General features: G+C 41.8%; 1 protein-coding gene across 3 annotated transcripts in view; it reads left to right on the forward strand.

Annotated features, from left to right (window-relative positions):
- Cluap1 (clusterin associated protein 1) overlaps positions 1–22438 on the forward strand; it is a 44504-nt gene that overhangs the window by 17121 nt on the left and 4945 nt on the right. For all 3 annotated transcript variants that reach the window (XM_052197942.1, XM_052197941.1, XM_052197943.1), the window contains exons 7-10: positions 313–446; positions 10212–10353; positions 11392–11464; positions 20383–20490. In XM_052197942.1, the coding sequence (XP_052053902.1) occupies positions 313–446; positions 10212–10353; positions 11392–11464; positions 20383–20490 (457 nt within the window). The remainder of the gene's footprint in view (positions 1–312; positions 447–10211; positions 10354–11391; positions 11465–20382; positions 20491–22438) is intronic.

Raw genomic sequence — 22438 nt, forward strand, 5'->3', positions numbered from 1 at the left:
CAGTGCCCAGGCCTAACCAGGCAGGCTGGCCACAGATCCTATGACCTCTCTGTCTTGCTTCCATGGACAGAAACATGCACTTTTCATAACAGGAATGGTACTCTCTCCTGTCCACGTGTCCTCCTTTCATTCCTGTCACTGGAAATAGTTTGTTAATAAGTTACAGTGGAGGAGCGGGTGGGGTTTTGTTGGTTTGCTTTCGTGAGGGGTTTGTGTGATGTTGCTATTCACAAAGTGTTAAGGAGCTCCATGCCCAGAGTCATGTGACAGCCCTTCTTGCTACCTTCTCTCACTATTTCCTACTCAATACAGGCACAGGTTCAGAAGACTAAAGACCTGCTCAATAATGTGGCCTCTGATGAAGCGAATTTAGAAGCCAAAATTGAAAAGAGAAAATTAGAACTGGAAAGAAATCGGAAGCGACTGCAGACCCTGCAGAGCGTCAGGTAGAGTGACTGGAGCGTCTGTGGGCGTGTGTAGACATGAGGTTGGAGGAAGGTACATGGCATACGCTGTTTAGCCATCAAAAAGCAGCCTCACACACAGACCCCATGCCACGGTTTCCTCACACACAGGCCCCGTGTCACAGTTTCCTCTCACACAGGCCCCATGCCACAGTTTCCTTGCTGCCTGTCCTAAAATCAGACTGCTGCGCTCTCTCACTCTCTGTCCTGCTTTCAATATGTCTGCAACATGGCTGAACCCTACCTGTTTTAAGTTTCATGGTTTCTTGTAACATGAGACAAAGTAAATCCAGATGGAGAGAATTATACCAAGTGTGGCCTTCTAAAATCTTACCATACATTAGATTGTAACACACATATTCCCCATCTTCTGGGTTGAACAGACTTTAGACTTTTCATTTTCATAATTCCTCATCTGTCAGCAATTCATTTTCCTCATGACTTTGACTCAGTGAAGAAACAGTTGCACTGAGCAGTACGTCGGTGGTCAGAGCATTGCCTGAGTCAAAAGAACCTTTTGTGTATTCCTCAGATTTTCTTTGTGCTCTTCTCTTTACTTGGTTTAGGCTTTCCCTCCTTGGTCTCAATATTTTTTGGTTTTTCTTTTTATACTGTTGGGAGTGAGCACTGGCAAACCACAGGCATCAAGAGCAAGGCACCAAGGGTCTGACGTTCCACCCCACGGCCTCGCTCATCCCTCTGCTGAAATCACTGCCATGAGAGTCCTCCAACCTGGGCTGGAGAGATGGCTCAGTGGTTAAGAGCACTGGCTATTCTTCTAGAGGTGCTGAGTTCAATTCCCAGCAACCATCTGTAACAGGATCTGATGGCCTCCTCTGGTATGTCTGAGTAGAATGACACTGAACTCACATACATAAAATACATAAATCTTAAAGAGAGTCCTCACTCACTAACAAAGTCAGCCTTAAAGCAAAGCTCATTCTAGTTCAGCCCCAAATCACCATCTTTGTTTGTCTGAAAAAAGGATCTCACTATTTAGCTCTAGCTGTCTTGGAACTCACTATGTAGACTAGGCTGGCCTCGAACTCACAGAGATCTATCTGTCTGCCTCTGCCTCTGCCTCCTAAATGCTGGGACTCAAGGCATGTGCCACTACCCCCAGCAAGCCCCAAATCTTTTAAATAGAAAAGTTATTCTGTTCTAGTTTTAAAAGATTAATGTTCTCCTTCCATCTTTTTCATCCTGTCTTACTTTTCTATTGCTATGACAAAAGTTACCATGACTAAGGTAATTTGTGAAAGAAAGCATTTAGCTGGGATTGCCATTTCAGAGACTAGAGTCCATGCTGGAACAAAGACAGCAGAAACAGCTGTGAATTCATGTCCTGATCTACACACTGGAGAAAGAACAAAGGGCACACTGGAGATAGAACAAGTCTTGTGAAACCTCAGAGCTTGCCCCTAGTGACACACCTTCTTTAGCCACACCTCCTAATCTTTCCCAAACACTCTACCAACTGAGAACAAGCATTCAAATCTCTAACCCTAACCCTAACCCTAACCTATGGTGGCTGTTCTCATTCAAATAACACATTCCTGACTCCTGTCTCGGGCATTTGCTTCCAGCACTGAAACTGGAGTGACAGTGTGTCATAGCCCTGTGAGGGTAACATGCAGATCTGTAAAGCAAGATCATTACCAACAAAAACCAACCATCAGAACCCAGTTCTCCCACAACAGCAAATCCTGGATACCCCATCACATTGGCAAAGCAAGAGCTAAATTTAAAATCACATCTCATATGCTGATAGAGGAATTCAAGAAGGATATAAATAACTCCCTTAAAGAAATACAGGAGAATATGGGTCAAAAGGTAAAAACCCTTAAAGAAGAAACACAAAAATCCCTTAAAGAATTTCAGGAAAATACAAACAATCAAGTGAAGGAACTGAACAAAACTATTCAGGACCTAAAAATGGAAATAGAGACAATAAAGAAATCGCAAAGTGAGACATCTCTGGACAAAGAAAACCTTGGAAAGAATTCAGGAGTCATAGATGCAAGCATCAACAACAGAATACAAGAGCTAGAAGAATCTCAGATGCAAAATGCAAAAAGTTTGTAACTCAAAACATCCAGGAAATCTAGGACACAATGAGAAGACTAAACCTAAGGATTATAGGTATAGAAGAGAACAAGGATTTACATTTTAAAAGGCCAGTAAATATCTTCAGCAAAATTATAGAAGAAAACTTCCCTAACCTAAAGAAAGGCATGCCCATGAACATACAAGAAACCTACAGAACTCCAAACAGACTGGACCAGAACAGAAATTCCTCCTGTCACATAATCATCAAAACACAAAATGCACTAAACAAAGAATATTAAAAGCAGTAAGAGAAAAAGGTCAACTAACATATAAAGGCAGACCTATCAGAATTACACCAGACTTCTCACCAGAAACTATGAAAGCTAGAAGATCCTAGGCAAATGTCATACAGACCCTAAGAGAATATAAATGTCAGCCCAGACTACTATACCCAGCAAAACTTGCAATTACCATAGACAGAGAAAACAAAACATTCCATGACAAAAGCAAATTTACATGATATCTTTCCACAAATCCAGCTCTACAAAGTAATAGGTGGAAATACCAACATAAGGTGGGAAAACACACCCTAGAAAAAACAATAAAGTAATCTTTCAACAAACCCAAAAGAAGATAGCCACACAAACAGAATTCCACCTTTAACTAAGAAGATAACAGTAAGCAACAGTTTCCTGATAACAGTCACTTTCCTTAATATCTTTTAACATCAATGGACTCAATTCCCCAGTAAAAAGACATGGACTAACAGACTGGATACGTAAACAGGACCCAACATTTTGCTGCATACAAGAAACCCACCTCAGTGACAAAGGCAGTCACTACTTCAGAGTCAAAGTTTGGGAAACAATTTTCCAAGTGAATGGTCCAAAAAAAACAAGCTGGAGTGGCCATTCTTATATGGAATAAAAATGACTTTCAACCAAAAGTTGTCTAAAAATAAGGAGGGACACTTCATACTGGGCAAAGGAAAAGTCTACCAAGATGAACTCTCAATTCTGAACATCTATGCTCCAAATGCAAGGACACCCACATTCATAAAAGAAACTTTACTCAAGCTCAAAGCACGCATTGCACCCCACACAATAATAATGGGAGATTTCAACACCCCACTCTCAACAATGGACAAATCATGGAAACAGAAACTAAACAGAGACACAGTGAAATTAGCTAAAGTTATGGACCAAATGGACCTAACATATTTATAGAACATTTTATCCTAAAGCAAAAGAATATACTTTCTTCTTAGCACTTCATGGTACCTTCTCCAAAATTAACCAAATAATTGGTCACAAAACTGGCCTCAACAGATATAGAAATATTGAAATTATTCCTTGTGCCTTATCAGATCACCACTGCCTAAGACTGGTCTTAAGTTCAAACAAAAACAATGGAAAACACACATACACGTGGACTTTGAACAGTGTTCTTCTCAATGATAGATTGGTCAAGGAAGAAATAAAGAAATTAAAGACTTTTTAGAATTTAATGAAAAAGAAGACACATCATACCAAAACTTAGAGGACACACTGAAAGCAGTGCTAAGAGGAAAACTGATAGCTCTAAGTACTCCAAAAAGAAACTGGAGAGAGCTTACACTAGCAGCTTGACAACACACCTGAAAGCTCTAGAACAAAAAGAAGCAAATATATCCAAGAGGAGTAGACGGCAGGAAATAATCAAACTTGGGACCAAAACCAACCAAAAAGAAACAAAAAGAACTATACAAAGAATCAAGAAAAACCAGGAGCTGGTTCTTTGAGAAAAATCAACAAGATAGATAAACTCTTAGCCAGACTAACCAGAGGGCACAGAGGCACTCCCAAAATTAATAAAATCAGAAATGAAAAGGGAGACATAACAGTAGAAACTGGAAATTCAAAAAATCATCAGATCCTACTACAAGAGCTTATGTGCAACAAAATTTGAAAATCTGGACAAAATGGACAATTTTCTAGATATATACCAGGTGCCAACATTAAAACAGGATCAGATAAACCATATACATAGTCCCATAAGTCCTGAGGAAATAGAAGCAATTGTTAATAGTCTCCCATCAAAAAAAGAAAGCCCAGGACCAGATGGGTTTAGTGGGGAATTCTATCAGATCTTCAAAGAAGAGTTATACCAATACTCTTCAAACTATTCCACAAAATAAATACTCAAGGAATACTACCCAACTCATTCTATGAAGCTACAGCAAGGCTTATACCTAAACCAAACAAAGACCAAACAAGGAAAGAGAGCTTCAGACCAATCTCCCTTATGAACATCGTCGATGCAAAACTACTCAACAAAATTCTGGCCAAGAATCCAAGAATGCATCAAAACAATTCACCATGATCAAGTAGGCTTCATCCCAGGAATGCAAGGATGGTTCAATATACAGAAATCCATCAATGTAATCCACTACCTAAACAAACTCAAAGAAAAAAACTGCATGGTCATTTCTTTAGATGCTAAAAAGGCTTTTGACAAAATCCAGCATCCCTTCATGATAAAAGACTTGGAGAGATCAGGAATTGAAGGCCCATGCCTAAACACACTGAAAGCAATATACTGCAAACTGGTAGCCAATATCAAACTAAATGGAGAGAAACTTGAAGCAATCTCACTAAAATCCGGGACCAGACAAGGCTGCTCACTCTCTCCCTACCTATTCAATATAGTACTTGAAGTCCTAGTCAGAGCAATCAGACAACAAAAGGTCAAAGGTATACAAATTGTCACTATTTGCAGATATGATTGTATACTTAAACGACCCCAAAACTTCAACCAGAGAACTCCTTAAGCTGATAAACAACTTCAGCAAAGTGGCTGGATATAAAATTAACTCAAACAAATTAGTAATCTTCCTCTACTCAAAGGATAAACAAGCTGAGAAAGAAATTAGGGAAATGACACCCTTCATAAGTCACAAATAATATTACATACCTTGGTGTGACTCTAACCAAGCAAGTGAAAGATCTGTATGACAAGCACTTCAAGCCTCTGAAGAAAGAAATTGAAGAAGATGGAAAGATCTCCCATGCTCATGGATTGGCAAGATTAGTATAGTAAAAATGGCCATCTTGCCAAAAGCAATCTACAGAATCAGTGCAATCTCCATCAAAATTCCAAATCATTTCTTCATAGAGCTAGAAAGAGCAATTCTCAAATTCATCTAGAATAATAAAAAACCCAGGATAGCAAAAACTATTCTCCACAACAAAAGATCTCCTGGGGGAATCGTCCCTGACCTCAGCTCTACTACAGAGCAATAGTGATAAAAACTGTTTGGTATTGGTACAGAGACAGGCAGGAAGATCAATGGAATAGAATTGACCCAGAAAAGAACCCACACACCTATGGTCTCTTGATATTTCACAAACAAACTAAAATATCCAGCAGAAAAAAAGACAGCATTTTTAACAAATAGTTCTGAATCAATTGGAGGTCAGCATGCAGAAAAATGTAAATCGACCCATTCTTATCTACTTGTACAAAGCTCAAGTCCAAGTGGATCAAGGACCTACACATAAAACCAAGACACACTGAAGCTTATAGAGAAGAAAGTGGGGAAGAACCTTGAATACATGGACACAAGGAAAAATTTCCTAAATAGAACACCAATGGCTAGCTGGGCGGTGGTGGTGCACGCCTGTAATCCCAAGCACTCTGGGAGGCAGAGGCAGGTGGATTTCTGAGTTCGAGGTCAGCCTGGTCTACAGGGTGAGTTCCAGGACAGCCAGGGCTATACAGAGAAACCCTGTCTCAAAAAAACCAAATCCAAAAAAACAAAACAAAACAAACAAACAAAAAAGAACACCAATGGCTTATGCTCTAAGAATAAGAATTGACAAATGGGACCTCATAAAACTGCAAAGCTTCTGTAAGGCAAAGGACACTGTCAATAGGACAAAAAGGCAACCAATAGATTGGGGAAAGATCTTTACCAACCCTACATCCGATAGAGGGCTATTATCCAACATATACAAAGAACTCAAGAAGTTAGACTCCAGAGAGTCAAATACTCCTATTAAAAAATGGGGTACAGAGCTAAACAAGGAATTCTCCACTGAGGAAACTCCTGAATGTCTCCGAAGCACCTAAAGAAATGTTCAGCATCCTTAGTTATCAGGGAAATGCAAATCAAAACAATACCTCACACCAGTCAGAATGGCTAAGATGAAAAACTCAGGGGACAGTAGATACTGGAGAGGATGAGGGGGAAAAGGAAGACTTCTCCATTGTTGGTGGGATTGCAAGCTGGCAAAAGTACTCTGGAAAGGTGATTCCTCAGAAAGTTAGACTTAGTACTACCTGAGGATATAGCTATACCACTCCTGGGCATATACCCAGAAGGTGCTCCTACATGTAATAAGGACACATGCTCCATTATGTTCATAGCAGCCTTACTTATAATAGCCAGAAGCTGGAAAGAACCCATATATCCTTCAACAGAGGAATGGATACAGAAATTGTGGTATATATACACAATGGAGTACTATTCAGCTATTAAAAACAATGAATTCATGAAATTCTTAGGCAAATGGATGGAACTAGAGAGTGTCATCCTGAGTGAGGTAACCCAATCACAAAAGAACATACATGGTATGCATTCACTAATAAATGGATGTTAGCCCAAAAGCTCAAAATAAGTTAAGCTCAAGAAGGAGGACTGAAGTGGGGGTGCTTTGGTTCCTCTGGCAAAGGGAACAAAATACAGGAGCAATAATGGAAACAAAGTATGGAACAGAGACTGAAGTAAAGGCCACCCAGAGACTGCACTACCTGGGGATTCATCCTATAAAGTCACCAAACCCCAACACTATTATGGAGGACAAGAAGTGCATACCGAAAGGAGCCTGCTATGGTTGCCTCCGGAGGGGCCCTGCCAGAGCCTTAAACATACAGAGGCAGATACTAGCAGCCAACCACTGGACTGAACGCGGGGTCCCCAATGGAGGAGTTGGAGGGTGGACTGGAGGAGCTGAAGGGGTTTACAGCCACATGAGAAGAACAACAATGTCAGACACCCCAGGGCTCCCCGGGACTAAACCATCAACCAAGGGGTGCACATGGTTCCAGCCAAAAGTGTGGCAGAGGAAGGCCTTGTCAGGCATCAGTGGGAGGAAAGGTCCTTGGTCCTGTGAAGGCTCAATAGATGCCCCAACAAAGGGAAATCGAGGGGGGAGTGGGTCGGGTGGAGGAGGGGTATATACTTGGAGAAAGGGGGTGGAAGGAGGGGCTGGTGGTTTTCGGGTAGGGGGTAAACCAGGAAAGGTTTTAGCATATGAAATGTAAATGAAGAATATATTCAATAAAAATAAATAAACTAATTTAAAAAATTATATGTATGAACGTTTTCCCTGTGTGTATACCTGTGTACCCTGTATCAGATCCATTGAACTAGATTTACAGAATATGAGCAGCCAGGTGAGTGATGGGAATTGAACTCTTATCCTCTGGAAGAGCAGCCAGTGCTCTTAATTGCTAAGACATCTCTCCACCACCTCATTATATTTCTTAAGATCAGAATTTTCCTATTAAGATTAATAACAAAGCTAGGCATGACAAAGCGAGCCTGTAATCCCAGCACTCAGGAACAGGGAGGGGAAGGAAGAGGAATACCAAGAGGGAAAGGAAAGCTTGCCAACCAGGCCAGACTTCCGCGCTGCAGGCTTTCAGTTCATTTGTTTTAAGACAGCGCTCATTAGCAGCAGCCTGTTCACCTCTGTGGAAGACTAAGTTTCGTCCTGTCCACAGTAGACTCTTGTACCAACTAAGATAAATTGTAAATTGTAGAGAGTAAATTGTTATGTTAAGAGGCCTCTGGCTTCTGCTACATAATTAATACTAGATCCTCACTAGGTGTCTTCTCAGAGCCTGTTGCTGTTTTGTGTCATGGAGATCCAGCAGCATGTGGCTCTAGCAGTTCATAGTTGCGATAGATGTTGGGTGGGTCAACTCAAAGCCCTGGATCTGGGTTTGGGTGGTAGCTGAGTCGGTCAGCCCACCAGCTCTCCTATTCACACACCATCAGGGCAAGTTCTCCAGCACTGCCCTGGCTAGTTTACCCAGTGCCACTCCTGGCAAGGGGCAGTGCCAGCTCTCATGCCCTCAAGGAGGCTCACCTGAAACCACACCACCAGGGCCAGCTCTGCTGTGCTGCCCAGGTGAGGTATAGGACCCACTCTCCCAAGTATTTAATTTTTATTAAAAATATACATTCTTACTTGGATGTAATGATATATACCTTTAATACCATTATTTGGAAGACAGAGGTACACAGATCTTTATGAGTTCAAGGCCAGCTTAGCATACATAGTTCCAGACCAGTCTGGGCTACATAATAAAACTGTGTCTCAAAAAAATACACATTCAGGCTGGAGAGATGGCTCAGCCATTAAGAGCACTGCCTACTCTTCCTTAGATGCTTAGTTAAGTTCCCAGCAACCACATGGTGGCTCACAACCATCTGTCATGGGATCCGATGCCCTCTTCTAGTGTGTCTGAAGACAGCAATAGTGTACTCATATAAATAAAATAAATAAGTATTTTTAAAAAATACCATACACACTCATTCCTATCTGTACCTGTATTTAGGGGCTTAGCAGGATGGCACACACATGCAACCCAGCACTCAGGATGCTGATCAGGAACTCACCAAGGACCGTCCAGGCCACACGAGACCCTACTAAAAAAACCTGGGAGGATGTAGGTTACGCCCAATGAATGTTGTTGGTGATTTATATGTAATTTTTTACTTAATTCTCCTACTTCCAGGGGCTTTCTTTTTTAGCATTTTATGAAGAATACATGGTTAAAGATAACTATGTTCACTTTTTGCCCCATCTACTGCAAGAATGAAGACCATTCTTAGCAGTCAGACTGTTGGCAAAAATATCAACCTCACTCTGAAGGGGTTCAGTCATTGAGAAGGGCCCCAGAGGGAACTCTGCAGAGGGACTTCAGTCACATCAATGTAGAGCTGAGTCTCCTTGGAAAGAAGAGGCTCCGGGTTGACAAATGGTGGGGGATCAGCCCAGTCATGTTCAGAACACATTCAAGGGTGTTACACTGGGCTTTTGTCACAAGATGAGGTCTGTATATGATCACTTCCTCATCAATGTCATTGTTCAGGAGAATGGGTCTTTGGTGGAAATCTGAACTTTCTTGGGTGAAAAATACATCTGCGGGGTTCAGATGAGGACAAGTGTTGCTTGTTCTATCTCTCAAGCCCAGGATGAATTAATCCTTAAAGGAAATTATATTGAACTTGTTTCAAATTCACTGGCTCTGATTTGTCAAGCCATAACACTTAAAAACAAGGATATCAGAAAGTTTTAGGATGACATCTGTGTCTGAAAAAGGAGCCATGGAACAGGCTGACTAGTGAGACACAAGGTACCTAGCTCCAGAAACAAGATCCTGATGACAAGTATGATTTGGGCTCTTTGGGCACAATAAAAGACTTATATTCTTTTATTATATTCTTATATTATGTTCTTTTGGTGGGTAGAAAGGGATAAAGGCAAATTATTTTTAATTCAGAGTGAGGACCTTGTGTAATTAGAGATTTCATGATGTAGTTGAGAGAAATTCATGATGATGGAAGTTGGAAGTCTTAAATACAAATTTCAAACTATTGCAGATTGACTGGCTTCCCCCTTTTTTTTTTTCATTTGCTCATTGTAGGCCGGCCTTTATGGATGAGTATGAGAAGGTTGAGGAAGAGTTGCAAAAGCAATATGACATCTATCTAGAGAAGTTTCGGAACCTGGCTTACCTGGAGCAGCAACTTGAGGATCATCACAGGATGGAGCAGGAGAGGTTTGAAGTAAGCCCTCGGCCTACACACATCCTCCGAGCAGAGGAGATGGAGAGCTGCACATGAACTTGGTGTTTGCATGGGCTGCAGGGACCCGACTGCTGTTCACATTCAGCAGCAGACACCTGATGCCTGAGCCACCCCCCAGACCCTCACTGTGGTCTTTGACAATAACCAGGGCTGTTTCCTGTTTATTTTAGGGGTGAGAGGGCCAGTGCCTCACAGTGTTATCCAGACCAGCCTCTAGCTTCAGCCTCCTAGGTGCAGGCACTATAAGATACATGCCACCATGCCCAGCTTAACCAGGGCTCCATTTGCCCACACACCTGACATGGTCCTACCCCCTTCTGGTCCTGCACCAGGATCTGTGACCAGGATCTCCTGGCTTGTCTTACCATCTTGACCTGTCTGTAAGCGTCTTTAGCACTGGAGTGGTGAAAAGTATGGCAGGAGCATGGGACATTTGTTGTGAGCCCGAGAGCTGTGGCTGTCTGCACTAGACACATTTCCTGTGTCCACTGCGCTTGCTGCACACCGCTGGGCTTCAGAGTGGTTTGTGGGGGAGGAGGGTGTGGAGCCAGAGCATCATATGTCTAGGCCACTCCCATGGGTTGCTGGATAGACAACAGAGAAAGAGCACAGGTCTAGGGACCTCATAGGTTGCTCAAGCAAATTCTCTTTAACATTTTTTAGAAAGACTTGTGCATGTCTATTTTGTATACTTGTGCGTCTGTGTGCCATGTGCATGCAGTGCCCTCAGAGGCCAAACTGGGCATCAGATCTCCTGAATTGGTGTTTAGATGGTTGTGAGCCACCATGTGGGTACAAGGAATTGAACAGGGTCCTCTGGGAGAGCAGCCAGTGACCCAAACCACTGCGCCATTTTGCCAGTCCCCTTAAACAACTTCCTCAGGTTTTTTGTTTTCTTTTGTTTTGTCATGGGTTTTTGCTCTATATGACAAATACTTCAATATTCACACAGTGGTGAAGAATCAGATCATCTACCACAGTTCATTGTTCTGAATCTGTCTTTTTCGTCCTCCACAGGAAGCTGAAAATACTCTCCGTCTGATGCAGAATAAACTAAAGGAAGAAGAGAAGCGACTGCTCAAGAGTGGAAGTAAGGCCCTGTCCTGACTAGTGTTTTCAGCTGTGAGAGTTACCTCTGTGTTTAAGGTTTTCATTTAGTGTGTGTGTGTGTGTGTGTGTGTGTGTGTGTGTGGTGTGTGCGGTGGGACATGCACATGCACGCATGCCAAGTGTGCAGGTGCTGGTGTGAGTGTTGTTGTGTGCAAGTGTGCAAGTCAAGGTCAGGACACAATTTTTGGGTCAGTCCTCTCGCCTTCCACGTTTACATGAGTTCCTGAGACCAAACTTAGGTCAACAGCTTTGTATGACAGGTACGCAATGAGTTATTTACATTTCTCTAGCAGAGTTACTTACAGTTTTAAAATATTTATTTTTATTAAAACTTTCATTTTTAATTGTGGTAAGAACAATAGATATCTGCCCTCTTATTAACAAATCTGTCATTGTTGACTAGAAGTACTAGAATATTTTCAGATAGCAGTTTTCTCACAGCTTTTATATTAAGTGCCATTTGAATTTACTCAAGCCGCATGCTTCTCATAGAGACTGAAATGGTAAGCATAGGACCTACATGGGTCTGCACCAGGTCTTCTGTGTATACGTCACGGCAGTTAGCTTGGTGTGGACCCCTAATCATGGGTTAAGTCCATCTAAGATGCCTTGCCTGCTCTTAAGACTCTTTTCCTCCTATTGAGTTGCCCTGTCCAGCCTCAGTCTGAGGGCTTTTGCTTTGTTTTTACTGTATCTTGTTTTGTTCTGTTTGGCTGACCTCTCGTGGAGGCCTGCTCCTTTCTGAAAAGGAAACGGTGGAAATGGATCTGGGGGTGAGAGGAGGTGGTGGTAGCTAATAGAAGTAGAGGGAGGTTGAAATATAGTATCTGAGAGAAGAATCTGTTTTCAATAATAAAGTTTTCTTCCAATTCTCAGCATCTAGCTAACATTCATTTCTTATGATACTTATGACATTTGTATTTGTTTAAATGCTACAGTTAGCTTAGACTCTATGTAATAGTTAGAATGAAAATTATCCCTACTAGTATGAATGGTCCCATATTTTAGGTCAGCTGGAAAAGGTGCTGCTACATGAAGTGTCAGTGAAAGACACTTGCTTAATTGCGAATCCCATACACGGTCATCCAGGAGTGCTCACCAAGGCACTCACCTGTAGGAAAATGTACTAATAAACATGAGGCCTGGACTCTGGAAAGAGTCCTCTCCATAGTGAGCCCACATTGCACACCAGGATGGCACCATGGCAACAGTTCCACAAAAGGAACCATTGCAGAGTGTGGTCTTCCTGCTGCATTACAGTTCTGGGCACTGACTTGCTTCTCTTGCTTAGTTGTGTTCTCATGATAAAATGCCTTTATTCTTGTGATCAAAAGAGTACACCTGGGCATCCAGCTTTTCTCCAACCTGCCCATTCCTTTTGTGACTGACTTATGTTGTGCTTGTTCTCAGAGAGCTCTAGAAAGAGAACAGGGACTGCTGGGAATCCTTTAGAAAACCTGAACAGTGTCTGTAGCAAAGCAGGTTCCTGCTGATTTAGTGCTAGGTCAGTCATGACAGAGACCAAGTGGTGCAGAACCTCTATATTGCATGGAGTAAGCATTTAATATTGTAATTTTCATGGATGAAGTAGGAAGGAAACTAAACTGAGTGGTGATTTTGTGTTATAGTGTTAAATTATGTTAATATGGATTCATTTTCTGTATAAAGACTTTTAGACGATATAGTTTTCAAACAGCATTGGTAGTCTTGAAGGGTGTTCTTAGTGACACTGTTGCAGTGCTGACACTTTCCTACTGAACTGAAGAACACAGCTCTTCTTTTGGATTAAAAAAAAGCAAGTTATAGCCCCGCAATGGTGGCGCATGCCTTTGATCCCAGCACTTGGGAGGCAGAGGCAGGTGGATTTCTGAGTTTGAGGCCAGTCTGGTCTGGTCTACAGAGTGAGTTCCAGGACAGCCAGGGCTATACAGAGAAACCCTGTTTCGAAAAAAAGAAAGGAAGGAAGGAAGGAAGGAAGGAAGGAAGGAAGGAAGGAAGGAAGGAAGGAAGGAAGGAAGGAAGGAAGGAAGGAAGGAAGAAAGAAAGAAGAAAGAAAAAAGAAAGAAAGAAAAAAGAAAGAAAGAAAAAGAAAGAAAAAAGGAAGAAAGAAAGAAAATTACCTTCCCTTAATCCCCAGCTGGATCCAGTTACCTTGACATTACCTTCACATGCAGTCACCAGGCAAAGCCTTTTGGAAGACCAACAACTGCTGGATTTCTAGGCTGACTTCTAAGTCAGTGTCAGACCAGCAACTACAAACCCCTCCAAGACCCTCCTTCCCAAACTGTTCCCTGGGTACAGTAAGGCAATAGGCAGACAGCTTTATCTTCCCATTATAGTCTCTGTTGGTTCTGTCTAGGAAATGTTCAGCTTACAGGCACAAAGACAATGAACAAGTATTTAAGAAATGTATATAATACAAGAAGCCTACTGAACTCCAAATTCATTGGACCAGAAAAGAAATTCCTCCCATCGCATAATAGTCAAAACACCAAATGCACAAAACAAAGAAAGAATATTAAAAGCAGTAAGGGGAAAAGGTCAGGTAACAGATAAAAGCAGACCTATCAGAATTACACCAGACTTCTCACCAGAGATTGTGAAAGTTAGAAGATCCTGGGCAGATGTCATACTAAGAGAACATAAATGTCAGCCCAGGCTACTATACCCAGCAAAACTTTCAATCACCATAGATGGAGAAACTAAGATATTCATTCCATGATGAAATCAAATTTACATGTTATCTTTCCACAAATCCAGCATAATAGATGGAAAACTCCAACACAATGAGTTGAAACTACACCCTAGAAAAAGCAAGAAAGTAATCTTCTTTCAACAATCCCAAAAGAAGATAGCTACACAGATATGAAAATAATATAAAAAAAATAACAGGAAGCAACAATCACTATTTAATATCTCTTAACATCAATGGACTCAATTCCCCAATAAAAAGACATAGACTAACAGACTAGATATGTAAACAGGACCCCCATTTTGCTGAATACAGGAAAAAGACAAAGTGTCAAAGACAAACACTATCAGAGTAAAGAACTGGAAAATTGTTTCCAAACAAATGGTCCCAAGAAACAATCTGGAGTAGCCATTCTAATATCAGATAAAATTGACTTTCAACCAAAAGTTATCAAAAAAGATAAAGAAGGACACTTCATACTCATCAAAGGAAAAATCTACCAAGAAGAACTTTCGATTCCAAATATCTATGCTCCAAATACAAGGGCACCCACATTCATAAAAGAAACTTTACTAAAGCTTAAAGCATACATTGTACCTCACACAATAATAGTGGGAGACTTCAACAACCCACTCTCATCAATGGACAGATCATGGAAACAGAAACTAAACAGAGTCACAGTGAAACTAACAGAAGTTATGGATCAAATGGATTTAACAGATATCTTATACAACATTTCATCCTAAATCAAAAGAATATACCTTATTCTCAACACTTCATAGTACCTTTTCCAAAACTGACCATATAATCAGTCAAAAATTGGCCCTCAACAGATATAAGAAAATTGAAATAATCTCATGCTTCCTAACAGATTACTCCGGATTAAGACTGGTCTTCAGTAGCAACAAAAACAACAGCTTACATACACATGGAAGCTGAACAATGCTCTACTCAATGATAACTTGGTCAAAGAAGAAATAAAGAAAGAAATTAAAGACTTTTTAGAATTTAATGAAAATGAAGGTACAACATACCCATACTTATGAGACTAAATGAAAGCAGTGCTAATAGGAAAACTCATAGCTCTGAGTACATCCAGCTGGAGAGAACATACACTAGCAGCTTAACAGCACACCTGAAACCTCTAGAACAAAAAGAAGCAAATACAACCAAGAAGAGTAGATGGCAGGAAATAATCAAACTCAGGGCTGAAATCAACCAAGTAGAAACAAAACGAGCTACACAAAGAATCAACAAATCTAGGAACTGGTTCTTTGAGAAAATCAACAAGATAGATACCCCTAGCCAGACTAACCAGAGGGCCCAGAGACAGTATCCAAATTAACGAAATCAGAAATGAAATGGGAGTTATAACAACGGAAACTGAGGAAATTAAAAAAATCATCAGATCCTACTATAAAAGCCTATATTCAACACAGCTGGAAAATCTGGATGAAATGGGCAATTTTCTAGACAGATACCACACACCAAAGTTAAATTAGGATCAGATAAACCATCTAAACAGCCCTATAATCCCTAAAAAATAGAAGCAGTCATTAAAAATCTCCCCCCACCCCCCCCAAAAAAAGCCCAGGACCAGATGAGTTTAGTGCAGAATTCTATCAGACCTTCAAAGAAGACCTAATACCAATACTCCAAACTATTCCACAAAATAGAAACAAAAGGAACACTACCCAATTCATTCTATAAAGCCATAGTTACAATAATACCAAAACCTCACAAAGATCTAACAAATAAAGAGAACTTCAGACCATTTTCTTTATGAATATCAGTGCAGAAATATTCAATGAAATGCTTGCAAACCAAATCCAAGAACTCATCAAAACATTTTCCACGATTAAGTAGGCTTCATCCCAGGGATGCAGAGATGGTTCAATATATGGAAAGCCATCAATGTAATCCACTACATAAACAAGCTCAAGAAAAAAAAACATCATTTCATTAGATGCTGAAAAGACTTGACAAAATTCCACATCCCTTCATGCAAAAAGTCTTGGAAAGATCAGGAATTCAAAGCCCATACCTAAACATAGTAAAAGTAATATACAGCAAACCAGTAGCCAACATCAAACTTGAAGAAACCCCCTAAAATCAGGGACTAGACAAGGCTGCCTTCTCTCTCCCTATCTATTCAGTATAGTACTTGAAGTTCTAGATAGAGGAATTAGACAACCAAAGGACATCAACGGGATACAAATTGAAAAGGAAGAAGTCAAAATATCACTATTTGCAGATGATATGATAGTATACTTAAGTGACCCCAAAAACTCCACCAGAGAACTCTTACAGCTGATAAACAACTTCAGCAAAGTGTCTGGATATGAAATTAACTCTTAACAAATCAGTAGCCCTCCTAAGGCTGAGAAAGAAATTAGGGAAATGAGCTGGGTGGTGGTGGTGCACGCCTGTAATCCCAGCACTCTGGGAGGCAGAGGCAGGCAGATTTCTGAGTTTGAGGCCAGCCTGGACTACAGAGTAAGTTCCAGGACAGCCAGGGCTATACAGAGAAACACTGTCTCGAAATAACCAAATCCAAAAAACAAAAAAAAAAGAAGAAGAAAAAGAAGAAGGAGGAGGTGGAGGAGGAGGAGGAGGAGGAGGAAGAGGAGGAGGAGGAGGAGGAGGAGGAGGAGGAGGAGGAGGAGGAGGAGGAGGAGGAGGAGGAGGAGAAGGAGAAGAAGAAGAAGAAGAAGAAGAAGAAGAAGAAGAAGAAGAAGAAGAAGAAGAAGAAGAAGAAGAAGAAGAAGAAGAAGAAGAAGAAGAAGAAAAAGAAGAAATAATAATTAGGGAAATGACATCCTTCACAATAGTCACAATATAAAGTATCTTGGTGGTGTGACTCTAACCAAACAAGCGAAAGATCTGTATAACAAGAACTTCCAGTCTCTGAAGAAAGAAATCAAAGAAGTTCTCAGAAGATAGAAAGATCTCCCATGCTCATGGATTGGCAGGGTTAATATAGTAAAAAGGGCTATCTTGCTGTAATCAATCTACAGATCTAATGCAGTCCCCATCAAAATTCCAACCCAATTCTTCATAGAGTTAGAAAAAACAGTTCTCAAATTCACTTGGAATAACAAAAAAACAAAAAAAAAAAAAAAAAAAAACAAAAAAAAAAAACTTCTTGGGGAATCACCATCCCTAACCTCAAGCTGTACTACAGAGCAATTGTGTTAAAAACTGCATAGTATTGACAAACAGGTTGATCAATGGAATAGAATTGTAGACCCAGAAATGAACCCACACACCTACAGTCACTTGATCTTTGACAAAGGAGCTAAAACCATCCAATGGAAAAAGAGAGCATTTTCAACATGCGCTGGTTCAACTTGTAGAAGAATGCAAATTGATCCATTCTTATCTCCCGTACAAAGCTCAAGTCCAAGTTGATCAAGGACCTCCACATAAAACCAAATACACTGAATCTAATAGAAGAGAAAGTGGAGGAAAGTCTCGAATACATGGGCACGGGAAAATTTCCTGAATAAGACACCAATGGTGTTTATGCTCTAAGATCTAGAATCAACAAATGAGACCTCATAAAATTGCAAAGCTTCTGTAAGGCAAAGGACACTGTCAACAGGACAAAACAGCAACCAACAGACTGGGAAAAGATCTTTACCAACCCTACACCCAATAGAGGGCTAACATCCAATATATACAAAGAACTCAAGAAGTTAGACTCCAAAGAATCAAATAGTCCTATTAAAAATTGGGGTGCAAAACTAAACAAAGAATTCTCAACTGAGAAAAATGAATGGCTGAGAAGCACCTAAAGAAATGTTCAACATCCTTAGTCATCAGGGAAATGGAAATCAAAACAATCCTGCGATTCCACCTCACACCAGTCAGAATGGCTAAGATCAAAAACTCAGGTGACACAGATGCTGGCGAGGATGTGGAGAAAGAGGAACACTCTTCCATTGTTGGTGGGATTGCAAGCTGGTACAACCACTCTGGAAATCAGTCTGGCAGTTCCTCAGAAAAGTGGACATGGTATTACTTGAGAACCCAGCTATACCACTCCTGGGCATATACCCAGAAGATGCTCCAACACAGAACAAGGACACTTGATGTGGTACATTTACGCAGTCGAGTACTGCTCAGCTATTAAAAACGATGAATTCATGAAATTCTTAGGAAAATGATGGACCTAGAAAATATCATCCTGAGTGAGGTAACCCAGTCACAAAAGAACACGCATGTATGCATTCACTGGTAAGTGGATATTAGCCTAAAAGTTCAGAATACCCAAGATACAATTCACAGACCACATGAAGCTGAAGAAGGAGGAAGACCAAAGTGGGTGCTTCGGTCCTTCTTAGAAAGGGGAACAAAATACTCACAGGAGCAAATACAGAGAAAAAGTGTTGAGCAGAGACTAAAGGAAAGGCCATCCAGAGACTGTCCCACCTGGGGATTCATCCCAGATACAATCACCAAACCCAGACACTGTTGTAGATGCCAACAAGTGCTTGCTAACAAGAGCCTGATATAGCTGTCTCCTGAGAGGCCATGCCAGAGTCTGACAAATACAGAGGCAGATCCTTGCAGCCACCATTGCACTGAGTGCAGAGTCCCCAGTGGAGAAAGTACTGAAGGAACTGAAGTGATTTGCAACCCCATAGGAAAAACAACAATATCAACCAACCAGAACCCCCCCCCCCAAGCTCCCTGGGACTAAGACCAACCAAGGAGTACCCATGGTTCCAGCTGCATATGTGGCAGGCACCAATGGGAGGAGAGGTCCTTGGTCCTAAGAAGGTTCAATAGATGCCCCAGTGTAGGAGAATCGAGGGTGAGAAGGCAGGGGTGAGTGGAGGAACCCCCTCATAGAAGCAGGGAGAGGGGGGATAGGAGAGGGGATAGGGTTTCTGGGAGGGGGGAAATGGGTCAGGGGATAACACTTGAAATGTAAATAAATTAAAAGATAGATAAATAAATAAATAAAAATTAAAAAGGAAACAAAAAAGGAAAAAGAAATGTATATAGATTGCCATAAGGGTCTGGAGATGATGACTCTGTGACTAAGAACACTGCTGCTCTTCTAGAACATCCTAGCTCAGTTTCCAGCACCCACATCAGGTAGCCCACAACTGCCTTCAATTCCAGCTCTGGGAGACTGAGTGCGTGTGTGTGTGTGTGTGTGTGTGTGTGTGTGTGTGTGTGTGTGTGTGCGCGCGCGTGTGTACAGAGGGGAGTGAAAAGCAGAGAAGGAAAGACATGACTTTTTTTTAATTAAAAAATGATTAGGGGCTGGATGGAGAGATGGCTCAGTGGTTAAGTGCACTGACTGCTCTCTTCCAGAGGTCCTGAGTTTAAATCCTAGCAACCACATGGTGGCTCACAACCATCTGTAATGGGATCTGATGCCCTCTTCTGGAGTGTCAGAAGATGTTGACAGTGTGTCATATATTTAAAATAAATAAATATATTTAAAACGATTGCACTGAAAATAGCCTTTTATAGAGTACATGCCTGGATGCCTCCCCAATAAATAAATTTATTAAATAATTTATTTAAAAAAATTAACTTTTCTAAAAGAAAAGTATTGTTTGTGTATGTGGTGTTAGGGTTTGAACTCAGACCTTTGCAAAGTAATGATGATGATGATGATGATGATGATGATGATGATAAATAAGCACATGCCTCATCACTGAGCCATAGCCCCACCAATGTATACCTTTATTCTAGAATTTTCCTCAGGAAAAGTGTCATGTCAACACTTTGTTAGAACAGCTTACTCTGCAGCCCAGGCCTGGCTCCGCCCCCTCCATTCCCCTGTTGTTGTTCTTTCACATCCACTTCTATCTTTGTTAGGATCCAGGCTCTTGGGTTAGAAACATGGCCTGACAAAGAACAGTGGATTTATCCCGTTAACCAACAGCTTCCACTTTGACAGCCAGCTCAATGTCATAAAAATTTCAGGTTTTCATATTGTTTTTAACATACCTGGTCCATATTCTTTTTGCTTTGAAAAATTGCTCAAAGCAAATACAGCATATTATGGTCTGCAGTAACACTTCACTAAGTATCTATGAACAAATCCAGGCGGTCTCAAAATCTAAAAGAAAAAAGGACAACTAAAGGTAGGTCTTTTGCCCTGAAGCCATAGTAGGCAGGAGATGTTACACTGTAAGGGAAGGCCTGCTCACTGGTTTATTCTGCCTTGTGTGTTCTGCCAGGCAATGATGACTCGGACATAGACATTCAAGAGGACGATGAATCGGACAGCGAGCTGGAGGACAGACGGATGTCTAAGCCTCGGACAGCCATGGAAGTGCTCATGCAAGGTAGATAACTCCTTCTGTCACCCACCTTGTGCCTGTTTAGAATTGAGAGCCATAGGATACTGAGAAGGGTCCCTGGAGCACTTCCTGTCTCCATCTGTTCTTCAGGATCTGTCTCTCAAACTGCTCATGGGTGATCGTTGCCTCTAATAGTCCTTTTGTTTGCTTCATGTAGCTAAGCTGGTCTTGAATTCACAGTGTACCTCAAGATGACCTTGAACCTGATCCTCCTGCTTCTGCCTCCGGCCATTGAGATGGCAGGGTATGGCACTATGCCCTGCACATGTAATATTCTTCTCTGTGTCTTTGGAAATAGCTGGTTCACATTTGTGGGTTCAGATTTCCAACAGATAGATACCTTAGAAATAGCCTCTGTAGCTGCGCTCTCTGCGCTGTTTGTTTTGGTCAATGCAGTTACATCCCTCTCAGCCAAGGAATTAACACAGAAAAGGGGTTACATAAGTGCCTCTTACAAAACTCACTTAATGGATGGGAGCCAACACTAGAAAAAGCTGTGTAACTTATTCAATGTTAGTCTGAGAACAGCAGTGTTTGTTTCAAATCCTGATTAAGTACTTACAGAGTAAAATCATGTAGTCCAGTTCCAAAACCTGTGGCTAGGACCTTCAAATGCCATAAGACTTGCACTTGTCTAACCAAGGGAAGGGCTTCTGCAAACACTTCTGGGCCTACCCTGAGCAGTGCCCCTCTCCTCCACACTGCCTGGACCTAGCCAGCAGGAGCCTGGTCACATTTTTATCTGAAACTTCAACCTAGATCTAAGTACAGGTGACACTGGTTCGTGAAAGAAGAATATTTTCTTTTTCCACAGATAGCAACAAAGTTCTACTGCATGTGACCTAACAATGGAGTTCAGTGACATTTCCTCCCCAAATACTGAGGGGATGATTTTCTTTTTTAACTTTATTGATTCTTTGTGAGTTTCCCGTCATGCACCCCAGTCCCACTCATCTCTCCATCCCCTCATATCCACCCTTCATCCTTGCAACCCCCCCCCCATAAAACACATACACAAACAAAACAAAGCATAGGAAACATCTCATCATGGAAGCTGCAGTGTGTTACAGTGTGTCCCACAGTATGTCCCTCTGTGCACACACCTTCTCTTGCAAATGGTCATTGCAATGAGTCACTTGTCTGGTTCAAGATCTCCTACTTCTGTGGCACTGTCAACATTGGATCCTCATCAGAACTCCGCCCAGTTATCCTGTTGTTGTCCTGTGTTGTGGAGATCTGTTGTCATGGAGATCCTGCAGCTTTGGATCAGCAGCACTGACCCTTTCTCGAATCCCAGCCATTCACTAATATTAGAGATTTTGGGATGGACCAATTCAGAGGCCTAAATGCCCAGATGCCTGGGTGGAAACTGAGCTGATCGGCCCACTGGCTCTCCCTTATCCCTACCACCAGGGCTAGCTGCCATCAACAGGAGACAGAGTCAGCACCCCTGCTCTCATGTCCTGGGGGCTAACTCACCTGCACCCGCGCCTCCAGAGCCAGCTCCACTGTGCTGTGCAGTGGAGGCTTGGGGCCACTCTCCCAAGTGCTGCAGCCTTTGAGGAGCTGGGCCAGCTCTCACACCCTCAGGGCGGGCTCACCTGTGCCTTCTCCGAAAGTCCCAGCTCTACTATATTGCCCAGGCAAGATTCAGGACCCATTCCAGAGAACGCTGCGGCCAGCAAGGGGCAGGCCCAGCTCACCCTCTCTCATGACCCCAGGGTAGGCACTCCTGACTGCCTTAAGTGACACAAGGGAAGGAGCAGAGGGCTAGCGGCAGGGACAACTCTTCCTCACTCTGTCCTTGGGGCTTGCTCACCCACTGCCCCTCAACCAGGGCCAGCACTACTGTGCTGATTAGGTGAGGTGCCGGGCCCACTTTCCCCAGTGCTTTACCTGGCTAGAGGCAGGGCCAGCTCTCCTGACTGCCACA

Source organism: Apodemus sylvaticus, chromosome 10, assembly GCF_947179515.1.
Source record: "Apodemus sylvaticus chromosome 10, mApoSyl1.1, whole genome shotgun sequence".
NCBI lineage: Eukaryota > Metazoa > Chordata > Mammalia > Rodentia > Muridae > Apodemus > Apodemus sylvaticus.